This window comes from Balaenoptera acutorostrata, chromosome 5 (genome assembly GCF_949987535.1).
Source record: "Balaenoptera acutorostrata chromosome 5, mBalAcu1.1, whole genome shotgun sequence".
Lineage (NCBI taxonomy): Eukaryota > Metazoa > Chordata > Mammalia > Artiodactyla > Balaenopteridae > Balaenoptera > Balaenoptera acutorostrata.
Window position 1 is genome coordinate 9,359,345 of NC_080068.1, and position 21,373 is coordinate 9,380,717.

At 37.8% G+C, this 21,373-nt stretch overlaps 1 protein-coding gene and 1 non-coding gene across 2 annotated transcripts in view; one reads left to right on the forward strand and one right to left on the reverse strand.

The window, feature by feature from the left end:
- Positions 1 to 10,519: 10,519 nt before the first annotated feature.
- Positions 10,520 to 10,626, reverse strand: LOC130708290 (U6 spliceosomal RNA). Its single transcript, XR_009008488.1, has one exon. It is a non-coding gene; the product is annotated as a U6 spliceosomal RNA (small nuclear RNA).
- Positions 10,627 to 17,944: 7,318 nt separating this feature from the next.
- LOC103002662 (probable E3 ubiquitin-protein ligase HERC6) overlaps positions 17,945 to 21,373 on the forward strand; it is a 48,086-nt gene continuing 44,657 nt past the window's right edge. Inside the window, 1 exon segment of the mRNA XM_057547150.1 lies at positions 17,945 to 17,959. Coding sequence (XP_057403133.1) covers positions 17,945 to 17,959 — 15 coding nt within the window.

Here is a 21,373-nt window from a genome sequence, read left to right on the forward strand (position 1 = left end):
TCTGGTGCATAGTCCTCTGCCTTTTCATTTTGTCTATCTTTCTGTGAATGTGGTTTTTGTTCCACAGGCTGCAGGACTATAGTTCTTCTTGCTTCTGCTCTGTCATGGGTCGTTGTCATTATTTTTGATTTTTAAAAATACTGCATTAAAATATTATTTGATTGGCTGAGTGTTTTCGGCACCCCTTCCCCTTAAATGTTGTGGCCAAAGCAAGTGCCTCACTCACCTCGTCCTAGTCCCCACCCTGATGCTCTCTCTTCTCCGTTTCCCCAGTGTCAGTCTAAACCAGGGGTTTGCAAACAGTTTCGGCTATGGCTAGACAGTAAATGTCGTAGCCTTTTCAAGCTATACAGTCTCTGTCACACTCTGCCACTGGAACACAAAAGCAGCCATAGACAATAAGCAAACAAGTGAGAGTGATGATGTTCCAATAAAACTTTATTAATAGACACTGAAATTTGAATTTCATATAATTTCCTTTTTCTTGTTTTATCTAATCTGTTTTACTTAATCTAGAAGCTTGATCAGATTTAAGTTAAATTTTCTTAAGTTATAATTATTATTTTACTTATTTTTAATTTTTTAAAAATTTTAATTGAAATATAGTTGATTTAATTTCATATAATTTTCATATGTCACAAAATATTATTCTTCCTTAGATTTCCCCCCCCCCAATCATTTAAAAATGTAAAATTCATTCTCAGCTCACAGGCCGTACAAAAACAGGGGGCCGAGCAGGTTGGGAAGCCTTGAACTGTAGGGTCGATGCCCTAAGGAGGCTCTTTTAAAAGTACTGTTTTCTCAGGACTTCCCTGGTGGTCCAGTGGTTAAGGCTCTGTGCTTCCAATGGAAGCAGCATGAGTTTGATCCCTGGTTGGGGAACTAAGATCCCACATGTGGCTTGGCCAAAAAAATAAAATAAAAAATAAAAGTACTGTTTTCTCAGAACTTCCCTGGTGGTCCAGTGGTTAAGACTCCATGCTTCCAATGCAGAGAGCATGAGTTTGATCCCTGGTTGGGGAACTAAGATCCCACATGTGACTTGGCCAAAAAAATAAAATAAAATAAAAAATAAAAGTACTGTTTTCTCACCTCTTGTGGTTGCTCAAACACCTCCAAGTTTACTACATTCAGTGCAGACTTTCAGGGCCTCTGTGTTTGGCCCATGCTTTCTACTGAAACTGGTTTTCCTTTCCTCCCACAAATACACACGGACTCACTGTCCCCTAAATGCACCAGGTTCATCGTTAGCTACCTGCTTTTGACCTTGTTTCTTTTTCTGTCTAGAATCTGCCCTCCCTTCTCTCTCCAGCATCCCTGAAAGGTCATTCTTCTTTCCTGACTCCACTGGCCAGGTGTGGCCTCCTCTTTTCCTCTGAATTCATACCACAGGTGTCAGTAATACCCCTTATAGTTCTTAATTCTAGCTTCTCCTTGTTTTTCTCTGTTTTATATGTGTACGTATTCTGCTGCAGATGAGATTCCTTATCCTCTGTAAATCCTTCAGAGTGCCTAGTCCAGAGCTGAGAATATGATGGAAGCTTGCTACTCAGGAACTGACTAACTCTGTCTAGTATGAGTATGTCTTCTCTTACAATCAGCCCTCAAATAGTCAAACAGGACTGATGACATTCTTAGGATGGGCCCTCTGAATCTGAGGGAGGTAATTGTTTTGATGGGATGTACAGATTATCTATGCTCTCTTCCCTCCTTTACCCTGTGATTAGCGGCATTTTTGTGCCACGTGATTGCTAAGATTGTTATCCCATTGCCTTTGGATGTACTTCTGTCATACCCCCTACTTTTTCCTGATTCACCAATTTACTAAAAGAAACCCTCAGGTTAAACAGAGACCTGTTTGACCTCTTTCCGTTAATAGAAGAGGAAAAAGGAATGGTCATTGATTAAAGACCTACTAAGGTAGCAAGCAGTCTGCTAGGGATTTTACATAAGGCTCTTGGTGATTTTCAGATGAGGGGACTGAGCTTCAGAAAAGTTCACAAACTCATCTGAGCCTAAGTGGTGGAAATAAAATGAAACGTACAGGAGGTAACTGGAAAGGAATTTATAGGAGTTTAACCTCATTGATAAGACTGAGGCATCAGGGACTTCTCTGGTGGCACAGTGGATAAGACTCCATGCTCCCAATGCAGGGGGCCCGGGTTCAGTCTCTGGTTAGGCAACTAGATCCCACATGCATGCCGCAACCAAGAGTTTGCATGCCACAACTAAGGATCCTGCCTGCCACAACTAAGGACCCCGCCTGCCACAACTAAGGAGCCCACGTGCTACAACTAAGGAGCCCGTGAGCCACAACTAAGACCTGCTGCAACCAAATAAGTAAATATTAAAAAAAAAAAAGACTGAGGCATCAGCTCTCTTTCTGTACTTGCCTCATCTCTGTATCTCACCTTCCCACCCTCACTCCTCCCAAACTGTCTAATATTCATGCTGCATTGATGAGATAATGTGTAAAGCTCATAGCAGAGTCTGACACATGACACTCACTCCAAAGGTGTTCTGTTTCCTTTCTCTTAAATCTGTTCTACTTCTATCCCCCAACCTCTACAGGCCACTTTAAAATTGAATGGCTATTTTATATCTATACCTACACTGTATTTCATTTTATGATTTATCAATTTACATTAAGGTAGGAAATCAGAAAGGTAAATATTCAAACGCACGAACTCCAGAGCATGTAACCTAGGACCTGGTATTTGTGGTCGGTGCATGGCAAATTCTTGTTGAGCTAAATTGGCATTTGAGTAATATCTCTAGATTTAAATATAAAATAATCAGGTCACACATTTGGCTGAAATCTTGGTGGTCCTGTGTTCCATTCCTTTCAATGGTTCCCCATTGCTTAATAGAATTCATTTTGAGGGCCTGGCCTCCCAAGTCTGCCGTGGTCTCCTGTCTTTCTACCTGGTTACCTGTACTTCCATATCCATTCCAGGCCCCAGGCAAATTGGCCTCATCAACCTCCTCAGACAGATGGGTTTAAAGATCTTTGGCATTTTTGACTTGAAAACTTGACTGTTATTTAGGAAGCCACTCTACATATTTCACCTTACCTGTGCTTCTTTGTTCATGCCAAGTCTCCGTTTCAGATTCCTTTGCATCCATTTCTATAAGTTGAAATTCTCCACATTCTTTATGGTACTATGCAGTGGAAACATCCTGCATGAAACTTACCCTGACTTCCTTGGCCAAAAAGGTCCTTTCCCTCTCTGAGTGCCTATAACCCTTTGTTTGCTCCCAACCATGATTCTCTTCTTATATACCATTTATTATAGTTACTAATGTACATGTCTCATCTGGTCTGTGAGATTTAATCATCTTGGGGCACAAATTCCATGAAGTTTCTCAAGTGGTGCCTTGTATGAGTGGGGTACTCAGTAAATGGAAATTAAGTGAATGAATGGAAAGTGAACACAAAAACAATGTAGGGAGTCCCCTCCCCTTTTAGGACTTTATCAACCACTTATAATGAATACTTCCTTAACTAGAGAGTGGGTTGTTTTTTTTTTCATTAGGTAGGAAACAATTTCTTTTTGATGGAGTGTGAAATTTGGAAGGAAATATTTTAAAGTTCTACTTGGGAGTTGAGAAAATGAGAAGTGTCAACATGTTTATTACTGGAAGTGTTGCAATAAGAAAGCAAAGTTATACCATTGTATTGTCAGCTCACCCACCACAAGAATATTTTAATTCATATCACTACTCCTAAAAGAGAAGAAAGTGATGCGTAAATAATAACGAGGCACCTGCTTCAAACTTGTGGGTCTTAGAAGAAATAATCCTCAGCTTCTGATGTAGCAACCTAAGGAGATACAAACCTACTTCTGATGACAAGGGCATGGGGAAAAATATTTTAAGTAAACTGATCTCTGATCACAAGGTGGGCAACAGTGGTTACATATCTCTTTTAAAAAATGTATGTATTCATTTTTTCTCCCAGTTTTATTGAGATATAGTTGACATACAACACTGTATACGTTTAAGTTGTACAGCATAATGATTTTTTTTAAGTCTCTATTGTTTTTAAACTATTTTTTTAAATTTATTTATTTATTTATTTTTGGCTGCGTTGGGTCTTCATTGCTGCACGCGGGCTTTCTCTAGTTGTGGCGAGCAGGGGCTATTCTTCTCATTGCGGTGGCTTCTCTTGTGCTGGAGCACGGGCTCTAGGCACGCAGGCTTCAGTAGTTGTGGCTCACGGGCTCTAGAGGACAGGCTCAGTAGTTGTGGTGCACGGGCTTAGTTGCTCCGCGGCATGTGGGATCTTTCCAGACCAGCGCTTGAACCCATGTCCCCTGCATTGGCAGGCGGATACTTAACTACTGCACCACCAGGGAAGCCCCCAGAATAATGATTTGATTTACATACATCATGAAGTGATTATCACAATAAGTTTAGAGAACATCCATTATCTCATATAGATACAAATTAAAGAAATAGAAAAATAATATTTTAATTAAAAAAATTGTTTTTCTTGTGCTGAGAACTCTTAGGATTTACTCTTAAGAATTTTCATATATAATGTACAGCAGTGTTAGTTATATTTATCATGTTGTACATGTTGTAAATAAGAACATGCCTAGTACTTATTTATCTTATAACTGGAAATTTGTACCTGTTGACTGCCTTCATCCAATTCTCCCTGCCTACTCCCTGCCTCTGGTAACCACAAATCTGATCTCTTTTACTATGAGATTGTTTATTTGTTTGTTTTTGAAGTACAATTGACCTACACCACTATGTTAGTTCCTGTTATACAGCATGGTGATTTGATGTTTCTATACATTTCAAACAGATCACCACAATAAGACTAGTTATAGTATGTCACTGTACAAAGATATTACATAGTTATTGACTATAGTCCCTTGCACATTTCGTACCCAAGACTCATTTATTTTGCAACTGGAAGTTTGTACCTCTTAATCTCCCTCACCTATTTCTTTCTTCCTCCACCCACCTTCCCCTCTAGTAACCACCTGTTTGTTCTCTGTATCTATAACTCTATTTCTGCTTTGTTACGTTTGTTCATTTGTTTTGTTTTTTTGATTCCACATATAAGTGAAATCATACAGCATTTTTCTTTCTCTGTCTTATTTCATGTAGCATAATATCCTCCAGGTCCATCCATCTTGTCACAAATGTCAAGATTTCATTCTTTTTTATGGTTGAGTAATATTCTATTGTATTCCAGTGTAACGCATCTTCTTTATCCATTCATCTATTGATGGGCACTGTGGTTGATTTCATATCTTGGCTGTTATAAAGAATGTTGCAGTGAACATAGGGGTACATATATCTTTTGGAATTAGTGCTTTTGTTTTATTTGGATAAATATCCAGGAGTAGATATGTTGGATCATATGGTAGTTCTATTTTTAGTTTATTTTAATTAAATTTTTTTTGGCTGTGCCACTTGCTTGTGGAGTCTTAGTTCACCCACCAGGGATCGAACCCATGCCCCTTGCAGTGGAAGCATGGAGTCCTAACCACTGGAATGCCAGGGAATTCCCGCTTTTTAATTTTTTGAGATATCTCCATACTGTTTTCCATCGAGGCTGTATCAATTTACATTCCCACCAACAGTGCACAAGATATCCCTTTTCTCCACATTCTCTCCAACTCCGGCTATTTGTTGTCTTTTGGATAATGGCCATTCTTACAGGTGTGAGGTGATAGCTCATTGTGGTTTTGGTTTGCATTGCCCTGATGATTAGTGATTTTGAGCATCTTTGTGTGTGTGTGTTAGCCATCTCTGTGTCTTCCTTGGAAAAATATCGTTCAGATCCTCTGCACATTCTTTTTTTAATAAATTTATTTATTTATTTATTTTTGGCTATGTTGGGTCTTCGTTGCTGCACATGGGATTTCTCTAGTTGTGGCGAGTGGGGGCTACTCTTCGTTGTGGTGTGCGGGCTTCTCCTTGCGGTGGCTTCTTTTGTTGAGGAGCACGGGCTCTAGGCACATGGGCTTCAGTAGTTGTGGCACACGGGCTCAGTAGTTGTGGCTCACCAGCTCCAGAGCGCAGGCTCAGTAGTTGTGGCACATGGGCTTAGTTGCCCCGTGGCATGTGGGATCTTCCTGGACCAGGGCTTGAACCTGTGTCCCTTGCATTGGCAGGCGGATTCTTAACCACTGCGCCACCAGGGAAGTCCCTCTGCCCATTTTTTAATCAGGTTGTTTGTTTTTTTGATATTGCATTGTATGTGTTTGTATATTTTGAATACTATCAGATTTTCATTTGCGAATATATCAGATATATCATTTACAAATATCTTCTTCCATTCAGTAGGCTGTCTTTTTGTTTTGTTCATGGTTTCCTGTGCTGTGCAAAAACTTTTAATTCAAATAGGTCCCATTTGTTTATTTTTGCTTTTGTTTCATTTACCTTAGGAGACAGATCCAAAAAAATATTGCTACAATTTATGTCAAAGAGTGTTCTTCCTATGTTTTCTTCTAGGATTTTTATGGTTTCTGGTCTTACATTTAGGTCTTTAATCCATTTTGAGTTTATTTTTGTATATAGTGTTAGAAAATGTTCTAATTTCATTCTTTTACATGTAGCTGTCCAGTTTTCCCGGCACCACTTATTGAAGAGACTGTCTTTTCTCCATTGTATATTCTTGCCTCCTTTGTTGTAGATTAATTGACCATAAGTGTGGATTTATTTCTGGGCTCTCTATTCTACTCCATTGATTTATCTGTTTTCATCCCAGTACCATGCTGTTTTGATTACTGTAGCTTTGTAGTACAGTCTGAAGTCAGGGAGCATGACCCCTCCAGCTCTGTTCTTCTTCCTCAAGATTGCTTTGGCTATTACAGGTCTTTTTTGTTTCCACACAAATTTTAGAATTATTTGTTCTAGTTCTGTGAAAAATGCCATTAATATTTTGATAGGGATCGCATTTAATCTGTAAATTGCCTTGGGTAGTATAGTAATTTTAACAATATTAACTCTTCCAATCCATGGACACAGTAGAACTTTCCATTTGTTTGTGATGTCTTTCATTTGTTTCATCAATGTCTTATGGTTTTCTGAGTACAGGTCTTTTACCTCCTTAGTTCGATTTATTCTTAGGTATTTTATTCTTTTTGATGTGATGGTAAATGGGATTATTTTCTTAATTTCTCTTTCTGATAGTTCATTGTTAGTGTAGAAATGCAACAGATTTCTGTATATTAATTTTGTATCCTGCAGCTTTACCAAATTCATTGATGAGCTTGAGTAGTTTTTTGGTGGTGTCATTAGGATTTTCTATAGAATCATATCATCTGCAGGCAGTGACAGTTTTACTTCTTCCTTTTCATTTTGGATTCCTTTTATTTCTTTTTCTTCTCTGATTGCTGTGGCTAGGACTTCCAATACTAAGCTGAATAAAAGTGATGAGAGGGGGCATCCTTGTCCTGTTCCTGATCTTGGAGGAAAAGCTTTCAGCTTTTCACCATTAAGTATGTTGTTAGCTGTGGGCTTATCATATATGGCCTTTATTATGATGAGGTGAGTTCCCAACTCTTTGTTAAGAGTTTTTTTTATCATAAATGGATGTTGAATTTTGTCATAAGCTTTTTCTGCTCTGTGGAGATGATCATATGGTTTTTATTCTTCAGTTTGTTAATTTGATGTATCACATTGATTGATTTGCAGGTATTGAACCATCCTTATATCCCTGGGATAAATCCCATTTGATCATGGTGTATAATCCTTTTATTTTTATTTTATTTTATTTTGGCCGTGCTGCGTGGCTTGCAGGATCTTAGTTCCCTGACCAAGGATTGAACCTGGGCCACGACAGTGAAAATGCCAAGTCCTAAACACTGCACCGACAGGGAATTCCTATAATCCTTTTAATGTATTGTTTTTGTTGAAGATTTTTGCATCTAGGTTCATCAGTCATGTTGGCCTGTAATTTTCTTTTTTTGTGGTATCTTTGTCTGGTTTTGGTATCAGGGTGCTACTGGCCTCATAGCATGAGTTCAGAAGTATTGCTTCCTCTGCAATTTTTTGGAATAGTTTGAAAAGGGTAGGTGTTAACTCTTCTCTAAATGTTTGGTAGAATTCACCTGTGAGGGCATCTGGTCCTCGACTTTTGTTTGTTCGGAGTTTTTAAATTACTGATTCAATTGCATTGCTGGTAATTGGTCTTTTTATGCTTTCTATTTCTGCCTGGTTTGTTCTTGGGAGACTGTACATTTCTAGGAATTTGTCCATTTTTTCTAGGTTATCCATTTTATTGGCATATAATTGTTCATCATAATCTCTTATGATCCTTTCTATTTCTGTGATGTTGGTTGTAACTTCTCATTTTTCATTTGATTTTATTGAAATCCTTTTTTTTTTTGTGAGGATTCTGTCTAAAGGTTTATCAATTTTTTTTTATCTTTTAAAAGAACCAGTTCTTAGTTTCATTGACCTTTTCTAATTTTTTTTAAGTCTCTATTTCATTTATTTCTGCTCTGACCATTTTTTTAAAAAATATTTATTTATTTATTTATTTGGCTGCACTGGGTCTTAGGTGCAGCATGCGGGATCTTTAATGGTGGCATGCGGGATCTTAAATTGCGGCATGTGAGATCTTTTATTTTATTTTTTATTGGCATATGGTTGCTTTACAATGTTGTATTAGCCTCCAATGCACAACAAAATGAATCAGCCATACACATACAGATATCCCCTCCCTTTTGGACTTCCCTCCCATTTAGGTTACCATAGTGCATTAGGTAGAGTTCCCTGTGCTATGCAGTGTGTTCCCATCACTTGTCTATTTTATACATAGTATCAATAATGTATATGTGTCAATCCCTGTCTCCCAATTCCTCCCACCCCACCCCTTTCCCCCTTGGTATCCATACATTTGCTCTCTACAGTTGTGTCTCTATTTCTGCTTTACAAATAATATCATCTATACCATTTTTCTAGATTCCACATATATGTGTTATTATATGATATTTGCTTTTCTCTTTCTGACTTACTTCACTCTGTATGACAGTCTCTAGGTCCATCCACATCTCAACAAATGACCCAATTTCGTTCCTTTTTATGGCTGAGTAATATTCCATTGCATATATGTACCACATCTTCTTTACCCATTCCTAAATGTCAACGGACATTTAGGTTGCTTCCATGTCCTGGCTATTGTAAATAGTGCTGCTATTGGGGTGCATGTGTTCTTTTGGATTATGCTTTTCTCTGTGTATATGATCAGTAGTGGGGTTGTTGGGTCATATGGTAGTTCTATTTTTAGTGTTTTTAGGAACCTCCATACTGTTTTCCTTAGTGGCTGAATCAACTTACATTCCCACCAGCAGTGTATGAGGGTTCCCTTTTCTCCACACCCTCTCCAGCATTTATATTTTTTAATGATAGCCATTCTGACTGGTGTGAGGTGATACCTCATTGTAGTTTTGATTTTTGTTTCTCTAATAATTAGTGATGGTGAACATCTTTTCATGTGTTTGTTGGCCATCTGTATGTCTTCTTTGGAGAAATGTCTATTTAGGTCTTCCACCCATTTTTTGATTGGGTTGTTTGTTTTCTTGATATTGAGCTGTATGAGCTGCTTGTATATTTTGGAGATTAATCCTTTGTCAGTTGCTTCATTTGAAAATATTTTATCCCATTCTGAGGGTTGTCTTTTTGTCTTGTTTATGGTTTCCTTTGCTGTGCAAAAGCTTTTAAGTTTCAGTAGGTCCCATTTGTTTATTTATTTATTTATTTATTTTTATCTCATCAGAAAAATCTTTATTGAGAAGGTACCAAGCTTACAGTTTTTCCAATATTCTAATTTTTGCTTGAAACTCTAATTTTATCACTGATAACAAATACTGTCTGTGGTTTTCCCTGAAGTGACAGTCTCACTTTGTTTATTTTCAAGACAATATCTGCCAAAAGCCTGATTTTGAATAACCATGGTTTGTAAGTCAGTTCTTCTTTCAAGTAAAAATATTCCATGAATAAAGTAGTTAATTCAGTTTGCACATCGTACAGTTGCTTAATTGCTGTTCCTCAAGACAGTCTTCAAACTTGGGTATCCAAGAAACGTTTTTAATTGTACTTATTATTTTATGACACAGAATTTTTTTTTAAATTTACTTAAGGATAGAAACGTAAAACTTTATTACTTTTATTGCTTCATCAAAAACATAGTGATACAAACTAGTACAGTTGGGTATTATCGCCTTGATTTGTGATAAGGCAGCAGCAGTTTTACTCACCATTTTTTTAATCTTTTTTATTTTTTAACATCTTTATTGGAGTATAATTGCTTTACAATGCTGTGTTAGTTTCTGTTGTATAACAAAGTGAATCAGCTATATGTATACATATATCCCCATATCCCTTCCCTCTTGCGTCTCCCTCCCATCCTCCCTATCCCATCCCTCTAGCTGGTCACAGAGCACTGAGCTGATCTCCCCATGCGATGCAGCTGCTTCCCACTAGCTATCTATATTACATTTGGTACTGTATATATGTCAGTGCTACTCTCTTACTTTGTCCCAGCTTAAAAAATATGGAACGATTCATGAATTTGCATGTCATCCTTGTGCAGGGGCCATGCTAATCTTCTCTGTATCATTCCAATTTTAGTGTATGTGCTGCTGTAGTGAGCACCCATTTGTTTATTTTTATTTCCATTACTCTAGGAGGTGAGTCAAAAAAGATCTTGCTGTGATTTATGTCAAAGAGTGTTCTTCCTATGTTTTCCTCTAAGAGTTTTATAGTGTCTGGCCTTTCTTACATTTTGGTTTTTAATCCATTTTGAGTTTACTTTTGTATATGGTGTTAGGGAGTGTTCCAATTTCATTCTTTTACATGTAGCTGTTCAGTTTTCCCAGCACCACTTATTGAAGAGCCTGTCTTTTCTGCATTGTGTATTTTTGCCTCCTTTGTCATAGATTAGGTGACCATAGGTGCGTGAGTTTATCTCTGGGCTTTCTATCCTGTTCCATTGATCTATATTTCTGTTTTTGTGCCAGTACCATACTTCCTTGATTACTGTAGCTTTTTAGTATAGTCTGAGGTCTGTGAGCCTGATTCCTCCAGCTCCGTTTTTCTTTCTCAGGACTGCTTTGGCTATTCGGGGTTTTTTGTGTTTCCATACAAATTGTAAAAATTTTTTTCTAGTTCTATGAAAAATGCCATTGGTAATTTGATAGGGATTGCATTAAATCTGTAGATTGCTTTGTGTAGTATAGTCATTTTCACAATATTGATTCATCTTTGATTTCTTTCATCAGTGTTTTATAGTTTTCTGAGCACAGGTCTTTTGCCTCCTTTGGTAGGTTTATTGCTAGGTATTTTATTCTTTTAATTCTTTTAATTGTGGCATGTGGGACCTTTTAGTTGTGACATGTGGGATCTAGTTGCCTGACCAGGGATCGAACCTGGGCACCCTGCATTGGGAGCATGGAGTCTTAACCACAGGACCACCATGAAGTCCCTCTGCTCTGATCTTTATGATTTCTTTCCTTCTACTAACTTTGGGTTTTGTTTGTTCTTCTTTTTCTAATTCCTTTAGATGTAAGGTTAGGTTGTTTCTTTGGGATTTTTTTCTTGTTTCCTGAGGTAGGCTTATATCACTTTAAACTTTCCTCTTAGGACCGCTTTTGCTGCGTCCCATAGTTTTTGGATAATTGTGTATTTGTTTCCTTTTGTCTCCAGGTATTTTTAAGTTTTCTTCCTCGATTTCTTCAGTGATCCGTTGGTTGTTTAGTAGCTTCTTGCTTACCCTCCATGAGTTTGTGTTTTTTTCAGTTTTTTCCTAGTAGTTGATTTATAGTCTCATAATCTGTGGTCGGAAAAGGTGCTTGATATGATTTCAATTTCCTTAAATTTACCGAGACTTGTTTTATAGCCTAGTATGTGATCTATCCTGCAGAATGTTCCATGTGCTCTCGAAAAGAATGTGAATTCTGCTGTTTGTGGATGGAATGTTCTGTATGTCAATTAAGTCCATTTGGTTTAATGTGTCATTTAAGGCCTGTATTTCCTTATTGATTTTCTATCTGGAGGATATGTCCATTGATGTAAGTGGGGTATTAAAGTCCTGTACTATAATTGTGTTATTGTCAATTTTTCCTTTTATGTCTGTTAATATTTGCTTTATGAATTAAAGTGTTCCTATATTGGGTCCATATGTATTTACAATTGTTTTATCTTCTTCTTGGATTGATTCCTTGATCATTATATAATATCCTTCTTTGTCTTTTGTAACATTTGTTTTTAATTATTTATTTATTTATTTATTTATTTATGGCTGTGTTGGGTCTTCGTTTCTGTGTGAGGGCTTTCTCTAGTTGCGGCAAGCGGGGGCCACTCTTCATCGTGGTGCGCGGGCCTCTCACTGTCGCGGCCTCTCTTGTTGCGGAGCACAAGCTCCAGATGCGCAGGCTCAGTAATTGTGGCTCACGGGCCCAGTTGCTCCGCGGCATGTGGGATCTTCCCAGACCAGGGCTCGAGCCCGTGTCCCCTGCATTGGCAGGCTGATTCTCAACCACTGCGCCACCAGGGAAGCCCAACATTCTTTATTTTAAAGTCTGTTTTGTCTCATATAAGTATTGCTACCCTGGCTTTCTCTTTATTTCCATTTGCATAGACCTTTTTTCCAATCCCCTCACACTCAGTCTGTGTGTGTCTTTAGATCTGAAGTGAGTCTCCTGTGGGCAGCATAAATATGGGTCTTGTTTTTGTATCCATTCAGCCACTCTATGTCTTTTGATTGGAGCATTTAGTCCATTTACATTTAAAGTAATTGTTGATATGTGTGTACTTATTGGCATTTTGTTAATTGTTTTTGTAGTTCTTTTTTGCTCCTTTCTTCTTCTTTTTTTCTCTTCCCTTGTGATTTGATGATTATCTTCAGTGTTATGTTTGGATTCCTCTCTCTTTTTTTGTGTGTGTGTCTATTATAGATTTTTTTATTTTGTGGTTAAATTGTAATTTATATATATGTGATTATTAGTAATCTGTCTATATGTGATTATTTTAAGTTGCTGATATCTTAATTTCTAATTTTAAAAAACTTTTCATTTTTACTCTCCTTTCCTCATGATTACTGTTTCTGACATCATATTTTACTGAATTTCTATATTCTGATTTGACTTTTCCTGCATATTATAAACTAGTAATAGTTAAGGACACTAGTGTGAAAGAATTCTCATAAAACTTTCATGACACAATGATGAGCTCTCCTGATGAAATCTGTAATGGGAACAGCCTTCTATTTTGACTTGGATATATTACTTTATCTTTTCCTTCCAAACTCTCATTATTGACACAGGGCTGGAGGGAGTGGGAAGGAAGAAAATGTCTGAAAATGGAGTATTTACCTGAAAAGCAACATTTCAAACAAGAAGAGATGGAGATAGTTAAATGATAAACTTAAGATCACTGCCCACTCTGTAGCACAAAGGCTGGAGAATAAGTTTTTATAAGATCTAGAAAATAAATGTTTTTGTGTAGCCTGAGTTATTAAACCCTGACACCAGTGCCAACTTCATAATTTGTGGGGCCCAGTGCAAAATGAAAATTCACAGCCATTTGTTCAAAGACTAGGAAAAAAAGGTCAATTAAAGGTATAAAATATAATTTTTAAAAATTTTCTTCTACAATCTATTTTTTTCCCATCTTTTCCTTTCAAGGGTAAAAATTTTAATTTTTGAGGAGCTTCATACTGCTCATTTTCAGAGTCACCTTAGAAAGCAAAATATTGTTCTCCCTTCATCCTAGAACTTAATAAGAAGGGCATACGTTTTTTGAAAAAATATCACAACTCTTGGAAGTTTACCACCAGCATCTAAAATGAACAAAAGAGAGAAAAAACATTTGCTATATATTTCAGATTTCTTTGGTGGGGGAGGTCTTCCCATGTGGTATTAATACTTCTTTCAGTTCCTATTACCAAAATAGTAAAAGCAGGAAAAAATATAAACCTAGTGGTTTTTGCTGAAACTGACGAGGTAGCTCTCTTGTTCTGTGCAGACACTCCCAGTGTCTCAGCTTGATGGAAGAAATTTGCTGACATTTTCCTTTTGTAGTTGTTTGTTTGGTAAAGAATAATAGTAAACATTCTAACATCCACATCTTGGTGATTAGTCTTCCACTTTATTGCTTGGTTGTTTGTTTGGTGTTGGTGAGGTCATCTTCCACAGTCTTTTCCAATTTGTCATGGTGTTTTTATTTGCTTAATGTTATTCAAAAAAAAAAATATATATATATATATAATTTTAAATTATTAGCATGAATTCTACCGTTCATCTTTACATTGTGCAATACCAGTTTTAAATGCAAATATAAACATTTAACTTGTATGCAAAATCATAAAAATTATGCACTTTATATTTTGTAGCTCTTATTTACAAGTGTATTTCATCCTTATCAGAATAGTGGAAACAATGCCCCAAATTAACTCAACTGTTTTATTCCACTTCTTGATTCCCACGTGTTCTACCAACACTCTAATTTTGGCCTAATGATAAGGCAGGACAGGAAGGAAAAGGAATTATGGGTTGCCTTATCTTTTCTTTTCTTTCATAATTTAAACTCTTTATTAAATAATGCAATTTCGCTTTCCCCACATTAACTCTTTTCTTAATTTATTAGTTTCCCCAGTTACTTAGCTTTCAAGTGAACCCTCAAATCCCAGGGAAGAGTTTGTGAGCTGAAGTGTATCTAAATAAATTAGGGCTATAAATGAAAAAATTAGTCACTGAGAATCTCTAAAAATAATAGACTTCCTCCTCTGCCACTCTGAGACTAGACGGAAGCTTAACATATTCACAACTTAACCAGCTTAACAAAGTGACCCTCAAAATTATACAGGAAACCATTTTTTTTTAGTTTTGAAAGAATATAATATTTGATATTTCAGTGAAAGTATGAAAGTATCCATTATGGGGAAAATCAAAATTTTGTTGGACTTTTCACATTTTTTTAATAAAAAAAATTTGTTATTGAAGTATAATTGATTTACAGTATTGTGTTAATGTCAGGTTTACAGCACAGCGATTCAGTTATACATACATATATATGTGTATATATATATATATATACATATATTTTTTCAGAATATTTTCCCTTATAGAGTATTATAAAATATTGAATATAATTCCCTGTGCTATACAGTAGGTCCTTGTTGGTTATCTATTTTATATATAGTAGTATGTATATGTTAATCCCAAACTCCTGATTTATCCCTCTCCTCACACCCCTTTCCCCTTTAGTAACCAAAAGTTTGTTTTCTATGTCTGTGAGTCTCTTTCTGTTTTGGAAATAAGTTCATTTGTATGTTTTTTTTTTTTAGATTCCACACATAAGCAATATCATATAATATTTGTCTTTGTCTGGCTTACTTCACTTAATATGATAATCTCTAGATCCATCCATGTTGCTGCAAATGGCATTATTTCATTCTTTTTTATGGCTGAGTAATATTCCACTGTGTGTGTGTGTGTGTGTGTGTGTGTGTGTGTGTGTGTGTGTGTGTATAAAACATCTTCTTTATCCATTCCTCTGTTGATGGACATTTAGGTTGCTTCCATGTCTTGGCTATTGTAAACAGTGCTGCAGTGAACTCTGGGGTATACATGTACGTTTTCAAATTATGGTTTTCTCCAGATATATGCCCAGGAGTAGGATTGCAGGATCATATGGTAGCTCTATTTTTAGTTTTTTAAGGAACCTCCATACTGTTCTCCATAGTGACTCCTTTTCTTTCTATATCATCATTTTCAGCATAAGTGGTTGCCTAACACTGAGAACTAATGGGAGTAAGGAATGGTGTGGTCGGGTTTCTTGCTCCTTTGCGTTTCTTAGAATGCCATTGCCTTCCTTCTGTGTTGGAAGCCCAGTTCTTGTTCACACAGAAAGTGTGGCCTCTAGGGGCTATCAGTGTCCCTACTTATTACTCAGTTGTAGATGTAACCTGCTTACCTTATAGTAGGTTTGAGTCTCACTGAACTTCCACACATCATGGACCCACTGGGATTTTGTGCTCACGGGGCAACTTGAACACTATATGTGAACAGGGTGACAAGAAATAGCAGACATATTGCATTTATCTCCCCTGCTCACTTGCATACTCCAGTGTTACATCAGACTGCACTTGTAAAACACAAGTTCAAAGGTAAAGTTGTTAAAAATGTTAAGACAGAACATTAAACTAAGTGCAGGGCCTTTTGAGAGCAGGACCCTCTCAGTGTACAACACTGGTCACACACCCATGAAGCTGCCTTGTCTGCTGTGTATGTTTGGACCAAACATCTCAAATTCCTTGCTGGTTGTAGAGAGACTGCTCATTGCCACCTAATAATCCTCTCCTTCCTCCTTGGTAACAAAATGCCAATTTTCTTTGGAGTTGTAAGATGCTCAGCTAAAAACTACATTTTCCAGCATCTTATGCAGCTACTTATAAACAAGTTTTGGTTAATCAGATGTATGCAGAAGTGTTGCATGGGAATTCGGGGATAGCAGTCTCATTCCTCCTTTCCAGCTGCTTAGAATAGAGTTGTGATAGCTAGAACTCCAGCAGTCACCTTGGAACATGAGGCGACCTTGCAGGTGGAAGTTGGGTTCTCAGATAAAATGCGTAGAAGGTGCCTGAGTCCCTGAAAAACCATGGAGGTGCCCCAGGAGCCCTTGGCTGCTTATCTCAGGGCTTTTTATGTGTGAGAGAAATACACTTGTATCTTGTTAAATCACTGTTATTTGGCGTTTTAATTATATACAGGTGAAACTAATCCTAACTTACAAGGAAAGCTTCACTGGTTCACATAGGTTAACCAATTAAGTTAAGCAGTGTTTTGAAGACAAACCTTGGGCAGTCCTCAATTTGTTATTGCGTTAACATGTTTAGAATACCCTGGCTTGAGTGGCAACGATTTCTAGGATTCAGAGGCACTTTTCCTCTTTCTTCCCAGTTTAGGACTATGTTCTGGAGCTCTGAGATTGCAGATAGACTCCAGATAAACGCAGTGTTACAATGTAAGGCATTATGGCAGTGATATACGTGAGAGTAGGGTTTTGTAATTTTTTTTCTAAGTAATTTAAATACCAATACCTTACAATGAGCATGGGAAAGAAAATTATAAACATCCTTGTGGATATTTATAAGATTACCTATAGAAAAGAGATGTCAACCATTATTTATTTGTCAACCATAAAAAATAGATGAACTTGTTGCCTAAGAGTAAAGGATCGGGTTGGCTAATACTGCCACCTAGAGTTAAAATTCAAAACTACCACTTCTTATCTCTAAGGAGCCTGAAAGGTTAGGGTTTGAGCGGGCGGTTTCTTCTCCCACTGACTAGTACTGGCTCTCCTAATTGTCTTGTGCATTTGTGAAGAGTCACTGGATGACATTTTCCAGGGAGCCTTCCGGAGGTAGCTGGGATGGCAGCTAGAGTGTGATCCTAAACCAAGCTAATACATGGGGTGCGGTCCATTTTCCATTTATTTGTCCCGTCTAAGGGCTGTCCTGGCTAAGCAGCATGGAGACGGGCTTTGAACTCAGAAGCATTGGGGGTTAAGCAGAAGTGGGTCTAGGAAGAGGATGGCAGAGAAAAGCAATGGAAATGCAATACCCTTACCTCTTCTCAGATGTCCTTCCAGCTGATCCTCAAGGATTGACCTCAGGCCCATTTCCCCTACTCCTACCTGGTTTATTCTGCTTCCCTCAACCCCATGTGTTCCATGATGACCTTTTGTAAGCTCATCCTCTCTCTCATCCCCCTTCTAACATCCTTCTCACCTCACTTTGAGTCAGTGCTGTTTGGTGGAAAGAGGGTAGAGAAGGAGGCGTGGTTTGAATCTGGTCCCGCATTTATCTTACTCTTTATCTTGAGCAAGTCACCACAATTTCCTGAGACTGCAGTTATTCATATCTGTATGGGGTATAATACATGGGACCTTACAGGGTGGTTGCCAAGTCGAAATGGGGAAATGTATTGTGAGAGAAACTGGCATTTGGTGGGTAGTTAAGAAATTTTATTTTCTTTCCCATTTCTCATTCTCTTGTCCTCCATAAATCACGGTTAGGGAAAATTAGCAAAAAAAAAAAAAAAAGGAAAATAGGCTGTTGGTATGAGATATTAGGTATAAATAATCTTCAAAGTCTGATTTTAAAGATAGAACGACAATCAATGTCTGTTGCTTTTCTGTTTTTTACCTGTGTGTTCTCTGAGAAAGGGAAGCTCATCAGACATGGTTATAAAGTGGAAAGAAAACCCATGGGCTGTTCAGCTCACTGATCTGTAATTCAAGACCAATCACTTTGACTTCTCTGAGCCTAAGTTCTTTATCTGTGAAACAGGGACAATGTTCCCTCTCCTGCCTGCTTACTCGGTGCTTATGAGGACACAGCAAGTAAAACAGCTGGAAGGACTTTACAAAGTCTAAAGTAAATACTATTGTAAATAGTAATTATTATTATCTTTTCCCTCCTTGTTATACCCCTAGTAGACATTCAGTAAATATTAAAAAAAATTAACCATGAATTTTACCTAATTAGTTCACCTAATAGTCATTGAATGCCTGTTAAGTGCCAGGCACTATATTTAGCATGTATTGTGTAATAGACACTTTGCTAGGGTTTGGTGAGCCTGCAGAGATGATTAAGGTCCTTTCTGGAGTTGGTTGGGCAAAGGTGAAATAACATAGCCATACAGAGTGAAATCATGGGAATGTGTGTGTACTGAGGTCATCATGTGTTGTAGGAGCCCAGAAGGGAGTAACTGATATTGTGAAGTCCAAGAAGAACTTCACAGAGATGAAGCATTTAAGACATACTATTTCTGTAAACAAATGGAGAAGAGGAAATTCCTCTTCTCAAAGTGAACAAAGGGATGGGTTTGGAAAAAATCAGGAAGGAAAAGGCAAGTTGTTCGTTGTGACAGTAGACAGAGAGAGAGAACAAGATATGTCTGTAATTGTTGGTGGAATGCAGCTGGAAACATCAAACAAGCAGATCATGGAGGGCCTTAAATTATACGCAAAGGATTTTGTGTTTATTATTTCTGTAGCAATAGGCCAACAACCATTAGAACACAGTTAAGTGACATGATCAGAACTGTGTCTTCTGCAGATAACTCTTAGGAGAAAGTAAAAGATTGATTAGAGATGCCAGATATTAGAGATACAGACATGTGAGATGTTATTGCAAAAGAACTGAACCAGGGTAGGAGTGGTGGAGATATAAAGTGGATAGAAAATATGATGCTGATATGAGCCTACATCCTTCAGCAACTAATTGATTAGGGGAGGATTTTGCAGTGGGGAGAGAATATACGATGAATTGGAATTATCTAGAAGGAAGGGTTGTGAGGATGTACCATTAACCCAAAGGGGGCCCGAGAGGAGAGGTCAGGACTCAAAAGTGTGCAAAAATTATTATAACAGAAACCTCAATTAAATGGACTTGGGAGACCAGAAGGGGGAGCTCTCAGGCCCTGGACAATAGCAGAGCCCAACAGGAAGAAAAAGGACTTCCCTGGCGAGTCCTCAGCCAATGAAAAGCCAGGGACTCTTAGCTTACTACAGTCCTCCCAACTTCCTTTTCCCCTCTATAAAAGGGTTCTCCCTCTCTTGCCATGGGGGGATTTGCACACGGCTCACCATGATTGCAGACCCCAGATTGCAATTCTTCGCCGATCCCAAACAAACCCACCTTTGCTGGAGAAATATATGGCATTCTATTTGTTAGAGGTCAACAGGTATGTTACAGTAGAAATTAAATAGGCTTTCTAGTCAAATTAGTCAATGTTAAAATCCTGCCACTTATATGCACGTGTCGTCAAACAAGTTAGCAAAACTCTCTGAGCCTTGATTCCTTACCTACAAAATGGGAATGACAATACTGCTTAGGTTCCGTGATTGATGTAGAGGATCCTTGTTGCTTACCTCCTTGGCATCCATCCCCCACTTCTTCCAGCAACATGCCCAGCTTTCACTGGGGAATCTGCTTACTCCTCTCTCTCAGAACGCGTGCTCATGAGAGATTCTTGCAGGCAGATCTGATCAGCTCAGGAGAGGACATGTGACCCAAATTGGGCCACTGAGAGCATCATGGCTAAACACCACGGCTTTTGTTTGTGAGCAGATTCTCTGCAGGCTGTGAAGCTGAGAGCTGGATATAAAGTTTAGAGCTGCTGTAACCCTCTTGCCACTTCAGAGGAGATTCTGGAATTGTGCAGTTACACTGCTTGGAGCCTGAAGATGAAGTCCTGATAGCAAGAGGCAGAATGAAGAGATACAGAGAAATGGAGTCGCTCGGACACTGTATAAGCCCTTGTTGACAGCACTTCCCAAAATCAGCCATGACGATGGACTCTTCAGTTATGTGACTGTCAGAAGAGGCTAAGTTATGCTCTCTGTGTGATAACAAACACCCAAAAGCTCAGGGGCTTACAACAACAAAGATTTATTTCTCACTTAGTTACACAGAATGGCTGCAACTCTGCTAGATTTTGATCTGGGACCCAGAATGATTGGAGCAATCTCTGTTTGGAAAATCACCAGTTGTAATAGAGGGAAAAGAGAGTAGTAGGGAAAATAAGTACTAGCTCCTAAACCATCTGCCTGGAGGATGCTTCCTGCTTGCATGTCATTGGCCAGAACAAATTCACATACTCAACCTCGATGCCATAGGGTGGAGAGGGGCAGCAAATATTTCTGAATAATAATAATGCAATCTACCAGTAAATTTCCCTTTTGCTTAAGCGAGCTTAGGTCATATTTTATGTCACTTGCAGCCAAAAGAACCTTAACTGAGAAAAGCTGCTGAAAGAATTAAATTAGAAATTTTATATACAATAGTCAACACATGGTAAACATTCAGTAACTGGGAGCTACTATTTCCAAGCGCATGAACACAGATGAATTGAGGATTACATCTTTCTCAAATGTTCTCAATTTCTTTAATTTATTCACTATCTCACTAACATTTATTGAGTTCTTTTTATGTGACACTCTGTGCTAGGTGGTGGGGACACAAAATGATACAGTACATTTACAGTTTAGTTCTCCAGTAGATTTCATGTTAAAGAAATAATATGAGGGCTCAGTGTCTTATGCCTAAGGAAAGAGATAAACATTTAGGAAATTACTATTCAGAAAAAGGTTACATATGGTACATAATGAAATGGAACCAGAAGTATGACTGATACTCATTTACTCACCACTCATCAACCCATCTGTCCAATACATACTTATTAGCCTCTACCACGAGCTAGACCCTCTTGAGGTAGAAAAGCAAAGGACATTTATTCCTGTCTTTACTTAAAATGTAGTAGTAAGGAGAGGTGAGCTGAGAGTATATAAATGGATGCTATAGTAAGATAAATAAAACAATAATGCTGATGATGGC